At 41.3% G+C, this 22814-nt stretch overlaps 1 protein-coding gene and 1 long non-coding RNA gene across 4 annotated transcripts in view; one reads left to right on the top strand and one right to left on the bottom strand.

Annotated features, from left to right (window-relative positions):
- The window catches only part of CEP120 (centrosomal protein 120), a 70844-nt gene that overhangs the window by 29116 nt on the left and 18914 nt on the right, over positions 1-22814 (top strand). For both annotated transcript variants that reach the window (XM_029941771.1, XM_029941770.1), the window contains exons 13-19: positions 1309-1405; positions 1501-1653; positions 2554-2643; positions 8518-8610; positions 9770-9931; positions 12565-12687; positions 19281-19379. In XM_029941771.1, coding sequence (XP_029797631.1) covers positions 1309-1405; positions 1501-1653; positions 2554-2643; positions 8518-8610; positions 9770-9931; positions 12565-12687; positions 19281-19379 — 817 coding nt within the window. The remainder of the gene's footprint in view (positions 1-1308; positions 1406-1500; positions 1654-2553; positions 2644-8517; positions 8611-9769; positions 9932-12564; positions 12688-19280; positions 19380-22814) is intronic.
- Positions 5032-22784, bottom strand: LOC115294071. Of its 2 annotated transcripts, none has more exons than XR_003909716.1 (4): positions 22651-22784; positions 20761-21032; positions 17579-17691; positions 5032-5125 (listed from the first exon to the last, which is right to left on the bottom strand). It is a non-coding gene; the product is annotated as an uncharacterized LOC115294071 (long non-coding RNA). The 2 variants fall into 2 exon arrangements; XR_003909715.1 differs by lacking the exon at positions 5032-5125 and adding an exon at positions 15743-15773.

Here is a 22814-nt window from a genome sequence, read left to right as displayed (position 1 = left end):
GGAAAACTGAAGTTCACGTCTCTTACACTAAATACATTTATTTTAAATATATCTTTTTAAATTTAGCAGTAGAAATTTAAATATACTTTGAAATTACACATCACATGCCTTGGTTTTTGAGGCATAATTAGAATGTACAAGGAAATCAGGCTCAGTAAAAAGCTGGGGATCTAGAAGTGGTATTTAAATTCCTTCCCTTGCTCTTCCCCATGCATAGTCCTTTCTAAGAGAGTAAAGAATTAGTACAACTTCTATTCACTTGGAGGATCTACCGAGAGGTGTTTTAGAGAAGCACCTCTTCTGGTGGACTGAATTTTCTTCCAAAAATCCCATTCTTCAGTCACATTAAGTAGTACATCGTGAAAATAGTTAAATCATTATTAGTTATTTTACATCTGTTGGTTATGAATACTAACATTTGTTGCCCTGCTCTGTAAACAGAGAAATTTTAGGAGACTTAGTGCTTTGTTGCGTTTTCTTCATTTCTTCTAAAAGTTGTGAGATTAGAAGAAAATGTAAAAATTGATTATTAAGAGTTTATTTGTGTGGGGCTCCATTCACTGGAGTTTTTGCTTGACCAAGGATTTCTGGAAGAGATTTGATTTAGACAAAGCCACGTTTCTTGTAGCCAAGGTGGCATTTTCCTCTGTTTTGGTAAATGCTATGTGCAGTTCTTTGAGACAGAGACCTGCTCATTATGATAAAAATAACATACAATTATCATATTTTCAGGAATTATCCTGAGGTAATGCTGCCATCCAGTAAAAGATTTATGTACAAGTGCTTCATCTTCGGGTGGGGTGGGGGAAGCAGATTAAGAATTCAGAATAATCTGTATATAATAAACAGTAGGGAAATTCTTTTTTTTTCTTAATTTTACTCTGTAAATTTATTAGTATATTTTACAGGCATTAAAACTTAAACATTTTTGAATGGATGTTGATGACTTGAGAAAATGCCCCAGATATAAATAGAGAAAAAGGGGCAAGAGTATCTATGTATCTGCACGGACGTAAAACAGAAGAGAGAAAGTAAATGAAAGTTTAGCAGTAATCCCCTTTGGGCAGTAGGATTTTAAATTGCCCCAAATAACCTAGAGCTGATGTAGGTCTTCTTCTAGTAAACACAGGTCTATACTTAAGAGTTCTGTGATCAGGCAAGGTGCACATATGGGAGGGCTGGAGTTTTGAGTAGTGAGCGTCAGGCACAAGGAATGTGACCTACTCAGTGCTCTAACATTGGGGAAATAAAAGAAAAAATAAAATGGTATTTCCATGAATTTGAAGGTATTTCTGAATTGATTTGTAGGTCAAACAACAGGATAATGGATCTCTCGTACACAGTAACTCTGGAAGACTATGGCCTAGTAAAAATGCGTGAGATTCTTGTATCGGATTCATCTCAGGTAAGGAACACTGAATGCAAAACAGGACTGTAGTGGCTCTAATGCAATACGTGTGTGAGTGTGTTTGTTCCAATACGTGTGCACTCCTGTCTTAGGGTTTATCCGCTGTGCAGCAGAAGCCATCCTCCCTTCCTCCAGCACCTTGTCCTTCAGAAATCCAGACAGAGCCTCGGGAAACCTTAGAATACAAAGCCGCACTAGAGCTAGAAATGTGGAAAGAGATGCAAGAAGACATTTTTGAGAATCAGGTAACTTTTTAAATGTTGCTTTGAAACTTTTTTTTTTTTGGTCTACTTAAAAATATTTTTTCTGCTCCATAGTAGGCTTTTTTCCCTCTCTATTTCGTGGGTACCCTATCTAGTTCCCTTTTAATAGCAAGAATACTTTAGTCTTAAAGAAAAACAGGATAAAAAAATAACTCGATAAGTGATAGTTGGGCAGAAGCCATGCAGAAGAACTCCCCTAAACTTTCTCTATGACTTTGGGGCAAATTTAGGGCTGAAGGTTAGAAATCAGTGGTTGAAAACGTGAACATTTCTTTTTAATGTCAGGCCCTCATTTACCATGTCCTCGTGGAGCCTGGAACCATCTCTCTCTACATAAGGAGAGAGAAAAGGGGTCATCACTTCAGTCTTCTACTCACGTGGGTATCCCTTGTTTCAGGCCTTCTCTTTGGTTTGTTTTAAGAATAAAAGAGGATGCCTGAAGGAAACATCTTGGCAATCAGTGTTAATTATTTATCAGAGAACAAGTAATTTGTGTATTTGCAAATGACATATCAGATAAAGTGTTGGTATCTAAAATCTATAAAGAACTTAACAAACTCAACACTCAAAAAACAACCCAGTGACGAAATGGGCTAAAGACATGAACAGGCACTTCTCCAAAGAAGACATCCAGATAGCTAACAAATACATGAAGAGATGCTCAACATCACTCATCATCAGGGAAGTACAAACCAAAACCACACTGAGATACCATTTCACACCCGTCAGAGTGGCTAAAGTCAACAAGTCAGGCAGCAGCAGATGTTGGCGAGGATCCGGAGGAAGGGGATCTCTTTTGCACGCTGGTGGGAATGCAAACTGGTGATGTGTGTATTGAAATACTGATGTGCTTTCAGCGACTTCCTTTTTCTTCCTTTGTAGCTAAAGCAGAAGGAATTGGCTCATATGCAAGCTCTTGCAGAGGAATGGAAGAAAAGAGACCGAGAGAGAGAATCACTCGTAAAGAAAAAGGTAATAACTTCTGTACACACATTAAAGAAAACTGTGGAGCAGCGAAGTGCAGTGATTGTATATTGGTTTGGATGAAGTGAATGGGTGGGTCAGGAGTAGGAGGAAGGCCTTTTTCCCTAAGGCGTTGAGTGCTTCTTTGCCTTTGAACCCTGCAAATGTATTATTTGTTCAAAAAATGAATACTCTAGCAGAAAAGTGTACTTCTGTATGCAAAAAGAAGATAGCACATTTTAATCTGTTAATAAAACATCAAGAACATAGAAGCTATTTTTAAGAATTTAATCCTGGAGTAAATATTGAAATTGAACTCTCAACACCAGGGTTAATGACACGGCTACAAGTGGGTGAAGAGAACCAGGGCTAGGACGGGTTACCCCTCTCCACCGAGAGACTGGAGCAGGGTGCCGATTAGAATAGTTTGAAAGTTATTTTCAGGTCTTCGATCAACCATTTACATGTAAGAGGCACACTTGGGTTTTTTAACTTGTTTTTTTGATATGCTTGAGTTTAAATCTGTTTTGCTTTTGATTTTCCATTTCTTCCATAATTTCTTGTTAAAAAATTTTTTTTAATGTTTATTTTTTGAGAGAGAGAGAGAACTAGTCGGTGAGGGGCAAAGAGAGAGGGAGACACAGAATCTGAAGCAGGCTCCAGGCTCTGAGCTGTCAGTAAAGAGCCCAGCACGGGGTGCAAACCCACAAACTGGGAGATCATGACCTGAACCCAAGTCAGACCCTGACTCGATTGAGCCACCCCGGGTGCTTTTTCTTAGTGTTGTGTTTTGTTTTGTCTTTCCTGTTTTCTTTTGGATTCATTTACTTATGATCCCATTTTATTTTTACTGTTGACTTATTAGTAATGTCTCTGTTGGATCGCTTTTTGGGGAGGGTTGCTTTAAGGTTTAAAATACGTGGCTTTAACTTATTAGCACACTGCTGCTGCTGCTGCTGCTACGACTACTATGACTACTACTAATGCTATTGTACCATTTCACCTGTAGTGTAAGAAGTTGACAACAGTATACATCCAGTGTGTGTTCTTTGTGTTGATACCATCCTAGATTTTGCTTCTAAGTAAATTATCCTAAAATACATTTTTGTTTTTAAGAGTTAGATTTTAAAGAAATAAAACTTGGATGCAGTAGCTTCTATTAGTAACCACATAAATGGCATTTCTTGTAGTATGGACCTGATGGCAATATGAGCTGTCAGTTTATGTTTGAAGAAGTGTTTGTCTCTCCCTCATTTTGAAATAAATCTATTTTCACTGGGTATAGGTTTCTGGGTGGAAAATTTTTGTTTCAGTCTTTAAAGTTGTTACATTGCATTTGGCTTGTTTTGTTCTTCATGGAAAATCTGCTGGCCTTGTTATGTTGGCCCCCTCTCTTTAAGGTCTCTTTTGGTCTCTTGGTTTAACATTTTTTTTTTAATCACTAGTTTTCAGCATTAGGAATTTGATGGGCTTTGTGATTCTGTGTGTGTGTGTGTGTGTGTGTGTGTGTGTGTTCACCCTGCTTGGAGTCTTCGAGCTTCTTTGGTTCTAGGATTTCATCAAGCTTGGAACATTTTGGGATTTTATTGCTTAACATTTTTTCCTGTGTCTCTCTCTCCTCTCCTGGTTAGAGTCCAGTGTGCATGTATTGTACTGCTTGATGTTGAATTATTTTTTAAGTCTTTTTATTTTCCTCTCAGTGCTTTATTTGGATATCTTTTATTGCTGTGACTTCAGGTTCACCATCTGTTCTTCTGAAGGGTCTGGTTTGCCATGAATCCAATTCAGCACAATGTTTCAGTATATACAGTGTATTTTTCATCTCTAGAAGCTTCATTTGGGCCTTTTCCTTTTTTTAAGCACTTCTCATCATATTCATGTTTTCCTTTACATTCTTGAGTATCTGGAATATATTTACAACATGTTACCTACTAATTCCAACATCTGTATTATTTTGAGGTCTCTTTCTATTGTTTTTTTCAACTGGTTATAGAGGACATTTTTCTATTACTTTGAATGACTGGTAATTTTTTGTTAGGTGCCAGAAACTGTGAAGTTTACATTGTTGATTGCTGGATCTTGGTGTGTCAGGTTATTTGGGGTGAGTTTGGTCCTTTTTCGTTTTGCCAGGGCAACCTGAGAAGAGCCCGGAGCCGTGGGCTGTGTAGTAGGTATATATGGAGGCCTAGCTAGTGACCGTCTCTCCCCTCAGACCAGAGGAAAGTGCACTGTTCTCAGACTGGACTGCGCTCTGGGAGTGCTCATCTGGGAGCTTTGCAGCGGTAAATTACCCAGCCCCCCGGGGTTACCTCAGACTGGAGGGGACTACCCTGCGGCTCCCCAGTGCTCACCCTCTGCACACCTCTCTCCTCGCCTCTCCTCACCACCCACCTCCCCTTCGCTGAGCCTTAGTCTGGAAGGTGCTGGCGTTACTGCAGGGCTGGCCTCGTTCGTCTCTGCTGTCAGGGGCGATGGTCCGGCGCTGCCCATTCTGCAGTGAGTAAACACGGTTGTTTGGTGTGAGTCGTTGCATTTGTGTTTGTAGAGGAGGGCGGGGAGTCTTGTCGGAGTAGACCAAGCAGAAGTCCCAGGCCTTTGACTTTAAAATAGCTGCTCCAATTTTATCTCCCTTAATTCTCAACCATTAAACGTTCGAGAAACCAGTGAGTTAAAAATCTGAAAAAAAGAAAAAGATAACAGGACTCCTCCAAAGCATCTGTTCTTAAAAAATGTTCAAATAACCAAAATGTGAAAACTAGAGGCCCTCACACATACTTAAACAATTTACTAGTTTTCCTTAAATGGGACTTTCATATTAAGTTGGACTTACAGTTCTGAGGTATCCTTTAGTAATTGAATCTGAATGAGCTATACAATATTTAAATTTTATAATTTGTTGTTTAGCTTTTAAGGCAAGAGGACTTTATCATTGAACTACTTTTTAAATGCATTTGAAGAGTTTTCCTAAGTAGTTAAGTTACTCCTAAGAGTAAACCTAAGTAGTTTTTGGTTGGTTGTCATTTTGATAATTATCATTTCAGTTACCATCGTACACAATTTCTCCTACCATTTCATCTTGAATTGACTATCTCCTCATTTATAATAATGTTGCTTAGAAAATGAAATATGAAGGTTACCTACGCGGCTGTGTCGGTTAAATATCTGACTCTTGATTTCGGCTCAGATCATGGTCTCACAGTTCATGAGCTCGAGCCCCACCTTGGGCTCTGTGCAAACAGTGTAGACCCTGCTTAGGATTCTCTCTCTCCCTCTCTCCCCCCTGCTAACGTGCTCACTCTCTCAAACTAAATAAATACTAAAAAAAAAAAAAAAAAAAAAAAAAAAAAAGGAATATGAGGTCTGTCTGTCTAGTAAGTGGGTATTTGAATTAGTCTTGTGAAAATCGAAGGGAACATGTCTAGAAACAAGCTCTGTGTCTCCCTCTCGTATGCATTTGTTCTTGTTGATTCCACATCTTAATAAATAGCAATGCCTTTTCCTCAGCTCCTCATACTACAAGGCAAGTTACCCTTGACTCTGTTTCATTCCACATCTAGTTTGTTACCAAGTTCTCTTGACTATTGAATGTGGATTCTGGAAACGAACCGCTTTCAGCCACCTTCTTGACTACTTTGATTCATTTAAACCGTCATGATCGCTCTCCTAGATAACTACAGCTCCTCCTTAACTCAGAATTCCTTCCTCTTTCCTGACTCGGTAGCTTGTTAAATCCGTATCTGCCAACGGGGAGACTTCGAAACCAAAAGTCAGATTACGTACTCCTCTGCTTAGAACCTTCGTACTCCTCACTGCACATAGATCATCTGGTAAGAAACAGGAGTTTTATTCTATCTCCTAGCTTCCTTTGTGATCTCAGTCTGTTTCCAGAGTCTGCTCTCACCAAGCTGGCCTCCCTTTGGTTCCTCAGACATGCCACCTTCAGAATTTATAGAATACTCTTCTGTTAGAGGTGCTCTCTGCTTTCTGTTCAGAATAATCTGAGTGAGCCCTTCTCGGATCATTGTGTTTTAAATAGGCCGCCTTCTGCCTCCAGGCGCTAACTATATGCTCATCTGGCTTGTTTTCATCCGAGAATTTACTTAGGATTATGATAAATATCCACTTCTATGTTCATAGTTTACCTTCCCTCAAATATAGGTTCACAGGACTTTATTTTACCCACATCTGCTAGGTATTCAATAGGCATTTGTTACTTAATTATGATTTCAGGTTTTTACCCATTTTTGAGTTGGAGATTATAAGGAATACTGGAGGGGTTTGTGTGTGTGTGTGTGTGTGTGTGTGTGTGTGTGTGTGTTGTGTGTGTGTGTGAGAGAGAGAGAGAGAGAGAGAGAGAGTATCTCTGGAGGGAGTTTTGACTCTGCAGTCTGGATTCGGGAGTTCCTACTGTATGTGATGGCAGGTAGTTCAGCCCTTCCCCAGGGGTCAGGTAGGAGAGGAGAGACCTCCTGAAACAGCTCTGGGAACCCACGTATTTGGGTTGTGAGAGGAAGAACAATCGAATACTGACCCATCATTCTGTTTACTTACCTCTGTAAGACTTTTTAAGGAGGTAGGGCACGCAACATTTTTTTGAGATAAATGAAAAGTGGGTGGTAGATTGAACAGAATGTGTACGTAATGGATCATGACTGCTGGCGTGCTGGGCCTAAGTCATTGAACTCACATTTGACAAGGACCAGTGTCAAATTCTGTAGTCAAAACAGTCTTTAGGACAATAGGTACGTTGTAACAGTTATCCCAGGTTTAAGATAAAAGCCTTGGGGATTTCCTTTGACAGAACAAACTGTGATTAGGATCCTGAAATGCAAGTACAGGTTTAGACTAACTCAATAGGCATGTTGTCCTCATCCTCGGCAGTGGACTTCCTTGGGCCTATGAAGTAGTGAGATCACATCTGGGTACCACGTTTTTTCAAAAGACTTAATCTAGAATCTAGACTCTAGATTAGATCCAAGATGTTAGAGGAGGTGGAAATTGTAATTAATCTGTGAATAACAGCTGAAACTTGTGTTTATCTTGGAGAAGAAAACCGAGTAAGAGGATGTACGATGGCTATCGCCAGACCAAATATATGAAGATAGATTTTTTTCCTTGTGTCTAAGGGGCAGAAATAAAATGCAGGAGCATTAAAGCAAGGTCTTACTGACTGTGGGAAAGAGAAGGTTAGGATGGAAACTCGTTGGTGAGGACAAAGAAGTTGGTTCAGGAAGTCCCAGGAAAAGTAATCGGTTAGAAACGAAGGACAGAAAACCATGGGAGTCCTCCGTCTTATGTAGGCGAAGCTGACAGGCGTTTTACTCTGAATGGGACTTAAGTTCTGCTCTGTCCTTCAACTATTTGAGGCCCACTGCAATTGGGGTGCTGGGCTTGGGGCCTAAGCAGGGAGTCTCGCATCAGAAGCAGTTATGAACTCAGATACTGGAGGTGTAGGAAAGGATCGGACCTGAACCCGTAGGAGAACTGACCTGCACATGACCAGCGAGCCGATCTGGCATCGGGATGCGCTGCCGGGAAGGAGTATCTGTGCGGGAGGGGGCGTCACAGCAATACTGGAGTGTGACGAAGGCAGATTTTAAGGAGCTTCGTTTCGACTAAACCTAAGATTTTACTAGCAGCCTGACTGCCCAGTGGGAGAAGGAGCTTCTGCAGCAAACTGAACATCACTAGAGATACCCAAGCAGAAGCGAGATGGGTGCCCTCCGAGTACTAGAAGGAATTTCTGCTTGGACTTGGTGGATATAATCCATGATTTTCCTATTCCCAGGTCTTGTGTTTCAGGAAGTTATAATGTGTGCATTGTTGGATTTGTTTGGGTTTTGAACTTGGGGAAAAGGTAATATTTCTCTTATTGTATTTTAGGTGGCTGAATATACTGTCCTAGAAGGAAAACTTCAAAAAACCCTAATTGACTTAGAAAAGCGAGAGCAGCAGCTTATCATTGCAGAGTCGGAGGTAACTGTGTTCATCTGTCATATGTCTTTATTTCCCAGAACCCATGTACGAGGTACATGCTGTTATGAAATGCATTTTATAAAACATTTCCTGGAAATTGTCTTATAGGCGTGGTGGAGAAAACTGCTGCTCAGCAGAGGAAAGCATCTTTGACATGTCAGAAAGTGAGGAATACATAGCAGAGTGTTTGGGATTTGAAATGGCTCCGAGCCGGCCGGCCAGCCTTGGCTGACTGCGGCCGTGTGCGGAAGGACATTAACCAGGAGGTGGGGGATGGATAGCTGCGCTGCCGGGAGCAGAGAGCAAACGCAGCACAGGCCGAGGGGCCTAGAATTCAGACGACATTCCCAGTAACCAGGGAGTGTACCTCCTGGCTGCCCATTAAAGGGTGGATCCCAAGGATGGATGGAAACTTCTGTTAATTCTATGCCTAGGTAGCGTTTTTGTTAGGTATTCATAAATTTTACCGTAAATGTTTATTTCAATTAGTACACAAGTCATTTCAAATAATTAGAATTTCCTCCACATTAAATTTGTATGCCCCTTCACTAACAAAACGTGTTTCTTAAAATTTTTCTTAGCATTTCACTCTGACCTTCTCCTCCTACATTTTTCTGGAGTTTCTCAGTTGATTTAGATGTTTGACCTTAAATATATTTCTTTCCAATATGAAGGTTCTATTAGCTTCTATGTGATTAGGCAGAATCGAAGAAATTTCTGAAGAAATAAAGGAACTTGGGTATATTTCCTTAGATAATATAGTGGGTTTTACTCAAAGAGGAATTTTAAGTGATGAGGGCCTTTTCAATTGAATTTAAATAAGCTCTGTACTTTGTAATTCAGGATTAAATGATGATGGACTAGCACCGTGGGTTCAAGTCCTGAGTGCTGTCAGTGCAGAGCCCGCTTGGGGTTCTCTCTACGCCTGCCTCTCTGCCCCTCCCCTGCTCACACGCTTGTGCACTCTCAAGTGTAAATAAATTAAAATTTTTTAAATGTATAATTTCATTGTGCTGCAACATGAACTCTAATAATGCAAAAAGAGATTAAAATAAATTTGTGACTATCGGGGACCTCTGTGTACAGGAGGATAGAATGCTGAGCAGCATACCGTAGCCGAGCCTGTAAGCCGGCCTCCTAAAGATGCACTTGTTTTCAGGTTCAAAGAGAAAGGAAGGAACTGAAATCAGAACGTGAACGGAACCTGCAGGAACTTCAGGACGCCATCCGCAGGGCCCGGGAAGACTGCGCGCACCAAGTAGAACTAGAGAGGCTGAAGGCGAAGCAGCTGGAAGAGGACAAACGTCGGCTGCAGCAGCAGGTGGGATTAGCCGCCGTCATCGCCTGGGGTTTGTGTGCCAGAAAGAGTTTGCTAAGAAGGTAGAGCAGTTCGGAGGGGTTTGGACTATGGACCGTACGGATCGCACCGCGAGTGCGATACACTTTGAGTTGGCTCTTGTTTTCCTAAATCAAAGCTAAACACTGCGCTGCAATCATCTTCCTTCCCTTGTCGTTCATTATTCGCACAAGACTGAACTATATTTCAGGTAATGCCACATTTTTTCCTTGATAAATTGCCTTTTGGCCAACACCTTGTGCACGTGGCCCTGGACCAGTTTCAGTTAGGAACGCCGGTTCACAGCGAATCATCCGTGCTCCTCAGCTTACGCTCACCTGTCGGCCTCTCCCGCCCCACACCCCGTCCCCGTGGCTCCAGCCACTTGTCAGCAAAGCCACCAGTGGCTGATGGCTCTGACTCCCCCTCTTAATCACATGTCCTGACAGCTCCAACTCCGTTGTGCTTCTCTTTGTGCATACTCTTCGCTCCCCTTCCTTAGCCCTGTTCTCCTGCTTGCCCTCTCATGCTCCACCCCTCAGGCTCCTTTGCAGGCGTCTCTTCCATGTCCTAGCCCTCCAGGGAGGGACTTCCTCCAAGCTCGGGACTGACTTTGTACTAAACAATTGTATTGCTGCCCGTGGCTTCAGAAACCGTCCCATTTCGTTTGTCCCAGACTCCCACAGTCAGCTGTCGGGGGAAGAACCTTTGTGGCAAGAACTGGTATTTTGGAAAAATGACCCCAGGCCCTCCTAAAACAATCTGAGATCTGGGGAAAAACCTAGCCTGCGAGCAGGGAGGTTGCTGTGGGGGCAGCACAAGTTTCTGGGATGCTGACATTGATAAGCCCATAACTGAACATTTCACATGATATACATATATATATGTATACATTCTCTCTCTCACACACACACACACACACACACACACACACATATGAAAATATTCTGGGCACTAATTCAGAACCAGGTGACCTATACTCAACATGGAATTCTAACTAGACAGGTAGAAAGATCAAGGAGACATATATCAGTGAAAGGTGATGAAGGTAAGTATCTATATTCTAATATATAAAAGCAGTTAACACAATTCAAATAATCAGTATCATTTCTGGACCATTTAGAAAAAGAAAAAGAGCGTAGTGTGCCTTAAAGCTTACATCTGTGCTACCTGATTTTACGCACAGTAATTGTTTATGATAATGTCTCTGGGGCTCTTGGGTGGTTCAGTTGGTTAAGCATCCACCTTTGGCTCAGGTCATAATCTCACAGTTCATGGGTTCAAGCCCCACCTGAGCCTCTGTGCTGATAGCTCAGAGCTTAGAGCCTGCTTTGGATTCTGTGTCTCCTTCTCAATATGTGGTCCCCTGCTTGCACTATGACTGTCTCTCTCTCAAAAAAAATAAGATCATATGATAGGATGAATCATGACAAATTTATGATAAATGTCTCTGGAGGAAAAAATACCATATTTTAAGTCTGTTAGCTTTTGTTTAAACTAGAAATAAAATGAGAGAAATGCTTGAGAAAGGTTTTTATTCAAAATGAAAAATCAGTGTTTGGATATTCAAAGAGGTAAACTTCAGTCATAGGAAGAATTTTTATGTAATAGAGTACCTTATTACCTAAAGATGCTAGATAAACCCTAATTTGAATTATTTGTGCTCACTAGCATGAAATAAGAATTGATTATTGATAATTTAAGTTCCATTTTTTCCCACAGATTTTCTCAGCCTTTCAGATTCCATTAAGTCTTCTGTCTTAGTAAGGAGATAAAACGGGTTTATTTCATGATTGTTAGTCACAGTGTTCTGGAAGGCATCTTTGTCTGTGTTTGCATCTAAAAGAAAAGAGTTCCAGATTTGGAGGGAACATTTTTATATCCTGTTTGGCTTTTTGTTGTGTTTTGGTAGTTTTGAAACTGTTCTTAGGGCAGTTTATATAGAGAGTGCTGAGTCAAGCTAAGTCTTTGTTTTAGTTAAATTGAAAACCTGTTGCCTGCTTTCATCAGAACATTCTTGGAGGGGATGAATAAGCCTGTGGCCTGTTCGTGTCTCTGCCACTGACCAGGTCCCGGGCACGGCCAGGCCGCGCCTCCGGGACCCTCCGATGTCAGAGCCACAACAGCGAAGGGGCCGCGCCGAGTCATCTTGAGATGACTTTAACTTGTAATAGTATTTGGATTATGAAATTCTTAAAATTTCAAATTGTAAGAATGATAAATACTGCTCTAAAATCAAGTTTTAAATTTTCATTGTCATTAGCTGGTCTATCCAATGTACACAGTAGTCTCTTAACACCTGACATCTTAAGTGTATAATAACAGTATTTCTAAAAGTGACTTTCATTTGCAGACTAAAATTTAACAAAAGTGTTCTCATGATCCTAGTTTTAAGACACATGTCATACTCTTAAAAAGTTTTTGTATATCGTTAATTAGTTGACTTGCTAAATTTTTAAGATTACTAGATATCTTAATTTCCTCATTATGCTTTATGGATTTTCTAAGTCTTCTACCATAAACAAGCTTTACAATAAGAAAAAAATGACTAATTCTGTAGCATTGAGCTTTGCAGTCTCTTTAAACAGCTGTAATCCTTTTTTTTTTTTTTAATATAGCTTAATGATGCTGAAAACAAGTATAAGATGTTGGAAAAAGAGTTCCATCAGTTCAAGGATCAGCAAAGCAACAAACCAGAAATCCGTCTACAGTCTGAAATAAATATACTCAACTTGGAAAAGGTACCCATGTCCATTTATGGCAGTTTAACTAATTCTGGTAATGTAATCAGTAGGTGCTATTTGAATATAAAACATACTGACATTTCACTGTGGTATTTTGATACCAAGTAAGTATACCATTTGAGACACATGACATTGTCAGTACTTGAATTTCTTAGCTTCTATCAGCTACAGCGTATACTAGTTAGAGTCATTGGTTCCAAAAAGCAGAAGTGCCTAACTCTAGGAATTAAGGAATCCACAGAACTCTCAGGAAAGCTCAAGAACAACTTTCAAAATAAGAGCAAGAACCAGGGGAAGCACAGCATGGCCTGTCCTGTCCCAAAACGGTCGTCTTTCTGGTTACCTTTGGTGCTGTCACTGCCTGGTGCCCTGATTTCTGTGTTCAACACTCATTTTTGCTGTTGGGAATGTTGTCTGCATATTACTCACTTCCCTTTAGAGTGAGTGCTCCAGCTAGGAGACTCATTTCAATCCCAAGCCTACCCTCTCCTCTGAGCCCAGAAGAAGGGCTGTCCGCCTATTTTGTTTCTTGTGGTTGGAGGCCAGGGCCTGCCTCTATTTATATGGTGATTCTCCACAGATGGGAACAATCTTCTGCTTCTAGGTATTAAAATATGAGTAACGTCCAAAACCTGTAATGTTTAGTCTCACAGTATGTGCTCTTGCATCTTATCATTAATGTTTTTTAGGTATTATTAAAAAGATAGAGCCTACCCAAGAAATGTCACAGGTCATAAACAAGACAGTAATGTTCAGAAGGTACAGGATTGAATGGTGTCAGCCATTGCCTATCATTTTCCGCTAAGCGCTCTAGTGACAGCTTCCTTGCCCCTTTCCACTGCAGATGGAACCACGAGGGGCACTAGCAGCAGACTGGCAGGGGCTAGTTAGGAAGGCTAGTTCGTTCTTCTCTGTCCGTGTGCTTCCCTGACTTCTCTGTTAGTAGGTGTGCTTTTTTCTGGTTTCCTCTCCCACCAGACATCCCTTCTCTCCAGCTTGCCTTGGGCCGTCCCTACTGCGCTGAACAGTTTCATTTCCAGGTTCCTGGTAGGAAGAACTGTTCCCTCGTACTCCCTCTTCTGGTCCCTCCTGCCCCCGAGACGTAGGGCCTGGCAGCTGCTGCCCACCACTGGCTGCCTTATCCTGTCCTCTCTAGCATTTAGGCTTTCCCATTACTTGTCTAACCAGTTTCCTGGCAGGATGCTAATGGACACAAGTGGTTTTTCATTATCCAGCAAAGATGTATGCCCCTGGGCGCTGTGCTAAATGCTAGTCTGAATGATTAAAAAACATTCAAGAGAGAGTCAAATGGCAAGTCCCACAAAGAGGCAGGGAACTTACCCAGATAAAGTGAAAGGCAGATGACCGATGCTGGCTGGTACCATCTAAGTCTGTCTTACTAAATGCTTAGAACACAGAGGGGAGACAAAGCCACTTCTACTGAAATCAGCACATGAGGTAGAATGAAGAAGGGAGACTAGATATGAAATCTGAAGGGCACATTAATAGGTGAATGTGTGTGGGAGGGTATTCTAAGAAGAGGTATTCAAGAGAATGAGAGAGGTTAGAAAGTCTGTTGCATATTTGGGTAATAGCTTGACTAGAACTTGGGGTTTAATTATTGTGTTAGTTGTTTGAAAATAACAGGGTTGACAAGAGAATGCTGGTAATTCAGGTAATTTTTGGCTATATGTGGGGAGGACCTTAGATGCAAAATTAAAGAATTCATATTTCATCTGGTAAGAAAAGTCAGAGATTACTCACCAGTGTATTACATTGGCGTAATGGATGTTAAGAGGAGTGAAGAATTTTCAGGAAGAACTTTTTGAAGAGGTGAAAGTTGTAGAGAATTATGGTCCTAGGCAGGTTACATTTGAGACTCCAGCATGAAAAGCCAAAGTGGAGAAATGCACTGACAGGTTGAAAATGGGAAGTACAGACAGGGTGCTTGGCTGCCTCAGTCAGCTAAGTGTGCGACTCTTGATTTTAGCTCAGGTCATGATCCCACAGTTCATGAGTTTGACCCCTGAGTCAGGCTCTGAGCTGACAGCTCGGATCTGCTGGGGATGTGTACTCTCTCACTCTCCCCACCTCAAAATTAAATAAATGTGGTTTTTTTTTTTTTTTTAAATAGGCAAATATAGTAAGAGAGCAGAGGGGTAGAAATACAGATTTGTAATCCCTGGAATAAACTAACCACCTTATATTTATAGGGAATGGCTTAAGGTGTGTGTAGGAAGGACAGCCAGAAGAGTTGGCATGAACTACAGCCTCAGGGACAAAAAGCAAGAGTCAGAGAAGGAGGCTAAAAAGACCCCGAGACATAATAAAAACAGTCTAGTGTAGTGCTAAGAAGAGGAGGGCTTTGGAGAATAAAGAAATCGAGGTCCTGAGGACAGGCAAGTCTAGAATGGAGGAAGAAGGGCCTGTGTGTTGCAGGTAAAGATAATTAACTTTGAAGAAGTGAAATTGCAGAGGGTTATAAAACTCTGGCATTGAAAGGAAAACAAGGAAAAACCAAGGGCTTCACATGATTTAAAACTTACGTGGTAGTGGGAAAATCTCTGAATATATACATATATATTTTTTGATAGAGCCGGGGAGGGGCAGAGGGAGAAAGAGACTCTCCGGCTCCAAGCCCAAGGCCGAGCCTGACATGGGGCTTGATCCCACCACCCTGGAATCATGACCTATATTCCAAGAGTCCGACTTGCAACTGACCAAGCCTCCCAGGTGCCCCTGAGTATTTTTAGATCAAGGATAAGCAATTGAGAGCAAGAAGAAATTCAGCTTTGAGAGAGGAGGGGATGAGTGGACCATAAAAGAGTTAGAGGAAGTAGAAAAGCTATTTAAGAGACAGAAAGGGTGGATAATACGTAGAAAAGTAGGCGATAATAAGAGTGCAGTAAAACAACTGGGGGGGGCGGTGGTTGAAGCAGGTATCCCCATGTGCACTTAACTGTCCGGCCTTGTGGATTCGGCTTCTTACATACCTGGAAAATCTTTTCGTTTCTCCATTTGGTTCTTTGGCCTTCTCATTTCTCTGTCAATGAACTTGAATCCCGTGGGACATTTTTAACCCTCTTAAAGAAAAAATGTTGATTTTACCTAATTGGAGGGAAAGACTCCCAAGCATGCTCCACACTGTCAGCACAGAATCTGAGGTGAGGCTCGAACCCATGAACCATGACAAAGTCAGTCTCCCAACTGACTGAGCCACCCGTGCGCTCCATAACCCCTCTTTTGATGAAAACGGAGTATTCGACTCTTTCCCTGTTTCTAACTGTGAATTCTGTGGCATCTTCCAGAGTTAGCTGCCGTGCAAGAAGGTGTCAGCCCTTCACACGGGCGCTATGACGTCAGCGGCAGAGAGTGTCCTTATTGACCCTTAGAGACCACGCCCCTCAAAATTAGAACCTTCTCTTCTGTGAATACAAACTTGATAACTCTCTACCATAGAAGTACATTTTGAGTGATCTTTAAATCCCGTTTTTGTACTTCTACCAAAAGGATAAAAATCACTCAACATATCAAAAATGTAAACAGAGCCATAAACTTGGAAAGGGCAAGGGGGAAAAATGAATGATCAATCTGCCTCTGTATCGGACCTGCGGAATTCACCCAGCATGTTTAAGTGTTTAGTAAAACAAACCTTAGCTCCGGTGAAAATTGTCGGTAAATTTTGTGTGGAGCCAGAAGAGGGCAGAATCTTATTTCTTACCGGTAAGTAAGAACAAAGACAAGCACACGGAAAGACTTAAGTGAAAAAGCATCTCAGTCAGTGTATGATTTCTGGTTAGGTGTAAGCGAGAGCTTTGTCTTTGCTGACTACCTGTACTCTTTGGCTTAACAGAAATACTTCCATTTTCACTGAAATGGTATAAAAGTAAGACACGGTTTTAGCAAATGTCATTCTTCATTCCTTTCTTTAGAAAGTTGATAATAGTTTATGATTTGCTTTTAGCTAGAAGTGTCTCTCAGAAGACCTTAAAATAATTAGGTTTTTAAGTAAATGAAAAAGGAAAACTATCAATTTAGGAGAGCAGACTGAAGTTGAAGATATATGCCAAAATTTATGTATTTAGGATTATTCGGCAGGTACCACCCGTCCACCCCTGTCTTAAGGCAAAGGGAAATACAGGAGGAAAAGTACATGATCCTTTTGGGACCACACTTTTTAAAGAGTTGGTAATAAGACTGACTGTGTGTGATCAAATAAGTACCAGGGAATATGACAGAAACCCTCTGCAGTTTAGAAAAGAGTAGTTTTAAGTCAGATAATAAAAGTGACCGGCTTAGGAAGTGAACTGGGCGAAGGGGGTGGTCCAAAGGGCACCAGCCCATGGGCTTGTGGAGAGGGTTTTCTGTTGAGGAATACCAAGGAAGCAGGTGCAGTAAGTGGGGCAGAAGTTCAATTCTGAAACACCTTAGAACAGGCAGAGGCGTGTAGTTCAAGACTGCAGGCAAATAGCAGCAGCGGCATCGTGAGGGTAAACTGACCTGACAGTGGTTTGTGGGGTTTGCAGACAGAAAAGCTTGGAGGCTGAGGAGACTACAGAAGATGAGAATGTGGGCTAAGGAAAGGGCAGTAGGAACAGAAAAGAATAAACTGCCAGGTTCTGCCAGGGAGAAATCTCTCGAGTTCCCTGTGGCAGACTGCAAGTAGGTAATACAGATCAGAGACAGATGTAGTGCCATCTGTTGAGCAGAGACTGAGAGTTGTGGGCATAGAAACAGGGAGATGGAGAACCAGTAACCACGGGTTTATGCTCTCCCTGCACTGGCCTCGGAATGGACTCTGGATCCTGAGGTGAGTTCTCACGTCAGAAATCTGGAACTTGATTCATGATAGACGTGAAAGGCTTGCCCACACCTCAGATCTACTCACAAGAAGAGTCTCAACCCAAGGGCTTTGAATGCCCTGCAGTTCCGTGAGATCTTTAGTCGTGTGTGTGCTCCTGGGAACTGGGTCCTTGTGTTTCTTTAGAATCACAGAGGCACCTATATTCGTAAAAAAATAAATAAATAAAAAGGTATCACTGATTAGGTCATAGGAATATGGTTGAAAAGTAGGGTTTGTATCTGAAATTTGCAAACCATAGTTTTTTTTTTTTCATTTAAGTGTGAATAACTCTGTAAATGTGATTTTGATAATCATGGCAAAACTGATAAAACCTATCCAGCCTTTTCCATTGACTCAGTCCACAGAATATACTTGATCCCTCTGGGTTCATCCTTTCCTAACCCTTCTTGCCAAGCCAGGCTACCAGACCTTCTCCAAGACCCATGGACACAATTGCTTTTACAATTAGATACTATCCTTTTATCCTAGCACTAGAAAAAGATTTCTGCTATTCCTCTGACTTATGCCCTACTGTTAAATTACCAAGTAATATGTATAAATCTTTGGGGCACAAGTAAAAGAGGTCACCTTTGATAAGCTGAGTATTTATTCGACTTAAGACGTGTAAGTCTAGTTGTGAAATGTCAGCACCTTTACATCCAAGCACCAGGGCTTTGTAAAGCAGAGAAGACCATGACTGCGTAAGTTCATATATTACTGCAGAGACTATTCTGGTCTTTTGTGAAGGGAATTTGGCAATCTGCTTTTCCTTTCCTTTTATTTTCATATACGTTTTCTGAAGTTTAAATTTTGGGACAGTGCCTTTGGTTTGATGTTCCTGCAAAACACAAGGAGTTGTGTGTATGGGAAAAACTAGACTTGATATAAAAAACTTAGACCAGTTTAGAGTCACAGTATTTTACTGTAATTCAGGCAGATTATTACATTATCACTTAAAAAGTAAAACTGTCTGTTGGCTTCATGAATTTGTTTGGTACTTGGTTGGAAACAGAGCATACATTCCAGAGCACCGCCAAGTTGGCTTCAGTTCATGCACAACAGATTGCCTGCTGCAAGTATAAATAACCATTTTTTTAATGGAATCACTTTCATGTTTTTCTTTATACATACGAGGAAAAGTAGAAAATCAAAGTGAGATGAGTGTTAGGAGGAGCGTTATTTTTCCTGCTCTCAGGTTTATTTTAACATTCCCATAACAGTTTCCCCTCCACTCTCTCTCGGTAAACTGCTCTCTGGTAAAACCTCTCGGCGCTCTCCGCATTCTCCGCTCCCTGCCAGGTTAGGGTTAGCCGAGCGCCTCTGCTAGCTCTGGGGTTGGGAGGTCAGGTTCCTTGGCACGGGAGGCCCCGGAAGGACGCACGGGCCGTCTCAGAGGTGGAGCGCCAGCCCCACCGGGATGCTAACAGGAAGGACTGCTTTTTGTAAAAAATGAATGTTTTGCACTCCATACACGTTTTAATACATTTGTAGTAACTGTCTGGAGGTTAAGACTGATTCCGTTCCTTTCAGTATAGGCTGTTAGGCAGTAAAAATACGACTATACTTTAAACAAGAAAATGTTCATGTGCCATAATATTTATACTAAATTATGTAACAGTTTTAGATGATGTCGTATGTTACACTGTATAAACTCTTTTCTTAAGCCAGACTCTTTGTATATATTATCTTTCAGTGATTGTACACAGCGGTGTAGTGTTTCACTTGATACGATTTTAATCACTGTTAGGTTGAACTTGAAAGGAAGTTGGAATCCGCAACGAAGTCTAAACTGCATTACAAGCAGCAGTGGGGACGAGCTCTGAAAGAACTTGCCAGACTTAAACAGGTATGCGGCTGATGGCGTTGATGGAGTCTTCTTTTTATGTCTTTTTCCCTCGATTCTTTACGAGCACGCATATTTGGCAATAGCTGTTAGGCTCATACGTGGACATTTGAATCTCCAGGGCTATTTTCAGGATTAGGAATAGAGGGACTGCCTTTAAAAGATTTTTTATCTTCATAAAAAAATTACCTTTTAGGTCCTTTTTATTCTTTTTTAATTTGTCAACTGTCCTCCTGCCTAGGAGAAATTGGGAATGGTTTCTTTTACTTTAAGTTACAAAATGGCCATTTTTTTTTCCTCTTTGTATTGTCTTTTCATTGAAGGTAACTTTCCGAAAAGAAATTTCAGAATAACTGGAAAAATTTGACATGTCCTCCAATTGAACAGCTAATTTCAAATGTTATTCCTAAAAGAGCTAGTCATTTATTAAGGAAAGGAGTCACAGAGCATTTTTGCATAATTTTACAAAAACTTTAAAAAGTGATAGTGGTTTCCTAAATTCTTCTTAGATTTCTTTCTTCTTCTCCCTACTACTCAATAACAAATGCCATAAGCCTCAGGAGAAATTAATCTTATTTTGGGCTGTAATTTGCTCAAATGATTAAGATCAAACAAAATGTGAGCAAGGTTTTTCTTCAGAATCCAATCTACTTGGCCTCACACTTCAAACATTTGCCCTACTTTAATGGTCAGTTTATTCTGAGTGAAATTTGGCACATAGGGTCTTTCAAAACTGTATTTTTTTTTTTTTGTCTGTCTGCATGACCATCAAATGCTATTAAACATCTCTGTGGTCTTGTACTAAGTGCCTACTGCCCTCAAAGACAAGTATGTACAAGACCACATGAGAATAAATAGAATGGCTTGCCTTAACGGAACTCGTAGAAGAGGTGAGATTGTAAGCATAATATTACATGGAGTGAAAATAAAATGTTCATGGGACTAAGGATGGATGAGTGTACTTGGGGCCTCCTGTACTCAAAGTACTGCCCTAGATACTTGTTGGTATTTGTAAAACTTAAATTGTAAGCTCCCTGAGGGAAAGACTTACTAAGAGGGAGGAAAATTATAAATGTAACATTTATATTTAAGAGTAAGAGCCATGACAAGAACCATCCCGAGGAGTCAGGAAGGGAAAGTGCACTGAAGTAGGGCATCGTGGAAGAGGAGGTATTCGAGATAGACCTCTGGTGAGTGGGTTGTGAGTTAAGAAAGCAGTGAGGGAAATGCTGTACATAATAGACTCGGACAACACCGGAGGGCCAGGTTTAGAGGGCTTCAGGCAATCAGGCCCGGAACTGAAGTGGGAACGTGCCCCACGGATTCTTGAGGGGGAAAACCCAAAAACATGGTTTTGGTAGATGGCGCATAGCCCCGTTTTTACCTGATTGTAATGCAAAGTAGATGATGGCAAAGGCTGAAGCCTGGGTGTCTGCAAAGTGTCCGCCACGGAAGTACGGTGAGACGGGGAGCAGAGGGGGCTTGGGAACATGGGCCTCGCGACTTCTGCAGAAGGAAATGCAGCAAGCATTCAGGAATGTGGCGCTGGAGTTGGGTGGACGACTGGCCTTCAGAACAGGTGAAGGACTCCTTGCAGAGGTGAGAATTGAAGCTGTGGCAGATCAAACTGAGCATTCGGAGGTTTGCAGAGGAGGCCTGAGAGAACAAGGGTGATGGTGATGACAGGCTCTCGCCCCTTGTCATTTCCATTCCAACCAAGGTCGCAGTAGAGCAGGTAATTGAATTTCCATTTTCTAGGTGAAAGAAACTGAGACTTAGGGAAGTTAAGGAAGGTGCACTGGGTCACACAGGTCATGAGTGAGAGAGTGAGGATTAGAGCCACTGGACCTGGGTCTGGGCTGTTTCCCTTTTATGCTGGTATCAGGTTAATAATGAAAGAATTTCAAGGAGAAGAAAGCTCTGGAAGGTGTTAGGGATTTTTGACAAGGTATCAAGGCACAAGTCATAGGTTTGGCACATCTTAGCAAGGAAAGTGGCATCACTGACTGTTAGACTAGCTCGCATAATGAGAATTGAAGGAATTTCGAGCGAGGAGAAGCTCCAGTCATGATGCCAAAGTAGGGAGAAGAGACGGGGAAGAAGTAGAAGACGGTGCCTGTCCTCGGGCAAGTCACACAGTGAAGGCTCAGACTCGGGGTGGTGCTGAGTCCCAGGACATGACCGGAGCCAGCAATGCAAGGGTGGGAAAGTGTGAGCGCTGAGGAGGGCATTTCCTTTGGAGAGGTGAATGACCGTTAATCACGGCAATGTCTCCCGACCCACTTACCTCTGCTTCCTGTCATATGCATCCCTGCAGCCTTTCGTTGCCTTCTGGATCTCCCCATTTAATGCATTCTTTGACATTTACCATTTCGTCCTATGTATTTTCTACCCCCTTGCCTAAAAAGCATTGGCAGATAAATTGGCTGTTGGTTCCTAGTAAGACAGAGGCCATCACAAAAGTCAGATGTTCCCTTTGAGTTATTTTGTGTATCAAGGAAAGAAAGCGTTAAATTTAGAATTCAACCCTAAACTATTTCTCCAGGAAAAGAGTCTCATTTTTTGAATGCAATGATCTTCCTTACAGGCTGATTCTCTTCCTTATGCCACTAACTTTCTGCTTTGGAAACAACACTGTAGACAACTTTTAGGTCCCTAGGAATCACCAGTGTTCCACCAGACGACATTGGGGGTTCGGTACTGTAAGAGCACATGTAATAAGCCTTTGCCACGATTGTACCGAATTGGACTCTGCCATTAACTCTTCTTGCAGGGTTAAAACTAATAGCTTCATCAAATAGGCACAATTCATATGTGTGAAAGTACCATTTTTTTCTCTAGGACTTTTTATTAAAAACACATTTATTGTGTTTGAATATAAAATTGGAATCCTCTATCTGCTTTTGTTCAGAGGACTGTTTGTGCAACTTCTTGTTTAAATTGGATTAGTACCATGTTAATTTTACATTGCCTCTGGTGAATAGCCACGGGGCTCTAATCCCTGCCAGTAATTTGTCACAGCAGAACCCTCTGGAGGGCCATACAAAACATTTGTGTAGTACGTATTAGACGGGGAAGGCCATATCTTAGATTGTTAATAAATGTTAATGACAAAACCCAGCTGGTAAAGCTTGGAAATAAGATCTAATGCTGGGGGTGCCTATTGCCAAAAGAATGTTTAAACAGATTTCCATTACTCAAAGGTGACCCAGTACAGTCAATTTGTGAATTAAAAAAAAACAAAACTCTTCTAATGATTTAGGAAAAAAAATACCTTTTCTTCTGATTCCCATGAAAGTCGGTGTTTCCGAGCTATAAATTGTTGTTGTTCTTTGCTAACTTGAGGAGGCGACAACTGTTAAAAAACAAACAAACAAACAAAACCCCAACCAAAAAAGCCCCCACATAACTAGGTCCTAACTAAGGAAGTGATGCCCA

This window comes from Suricata suricatta, chromosome 6, assembly GCF_006229205.1.
Source record: "Suricata suricatta isolate VVHF042 chromosome 6, meerkat_22Aug2017_6uvM2_HiC, whole genome shotgun sequence".
NCBI lineage: Eukaryota > Metazoa > Chordata > Mammalia > Carnivora > Herpestidae > Suricata > Suricata suricatta.
This window is presented reverse-complemented; position numbering and strand designations above follow the sequence as displayed.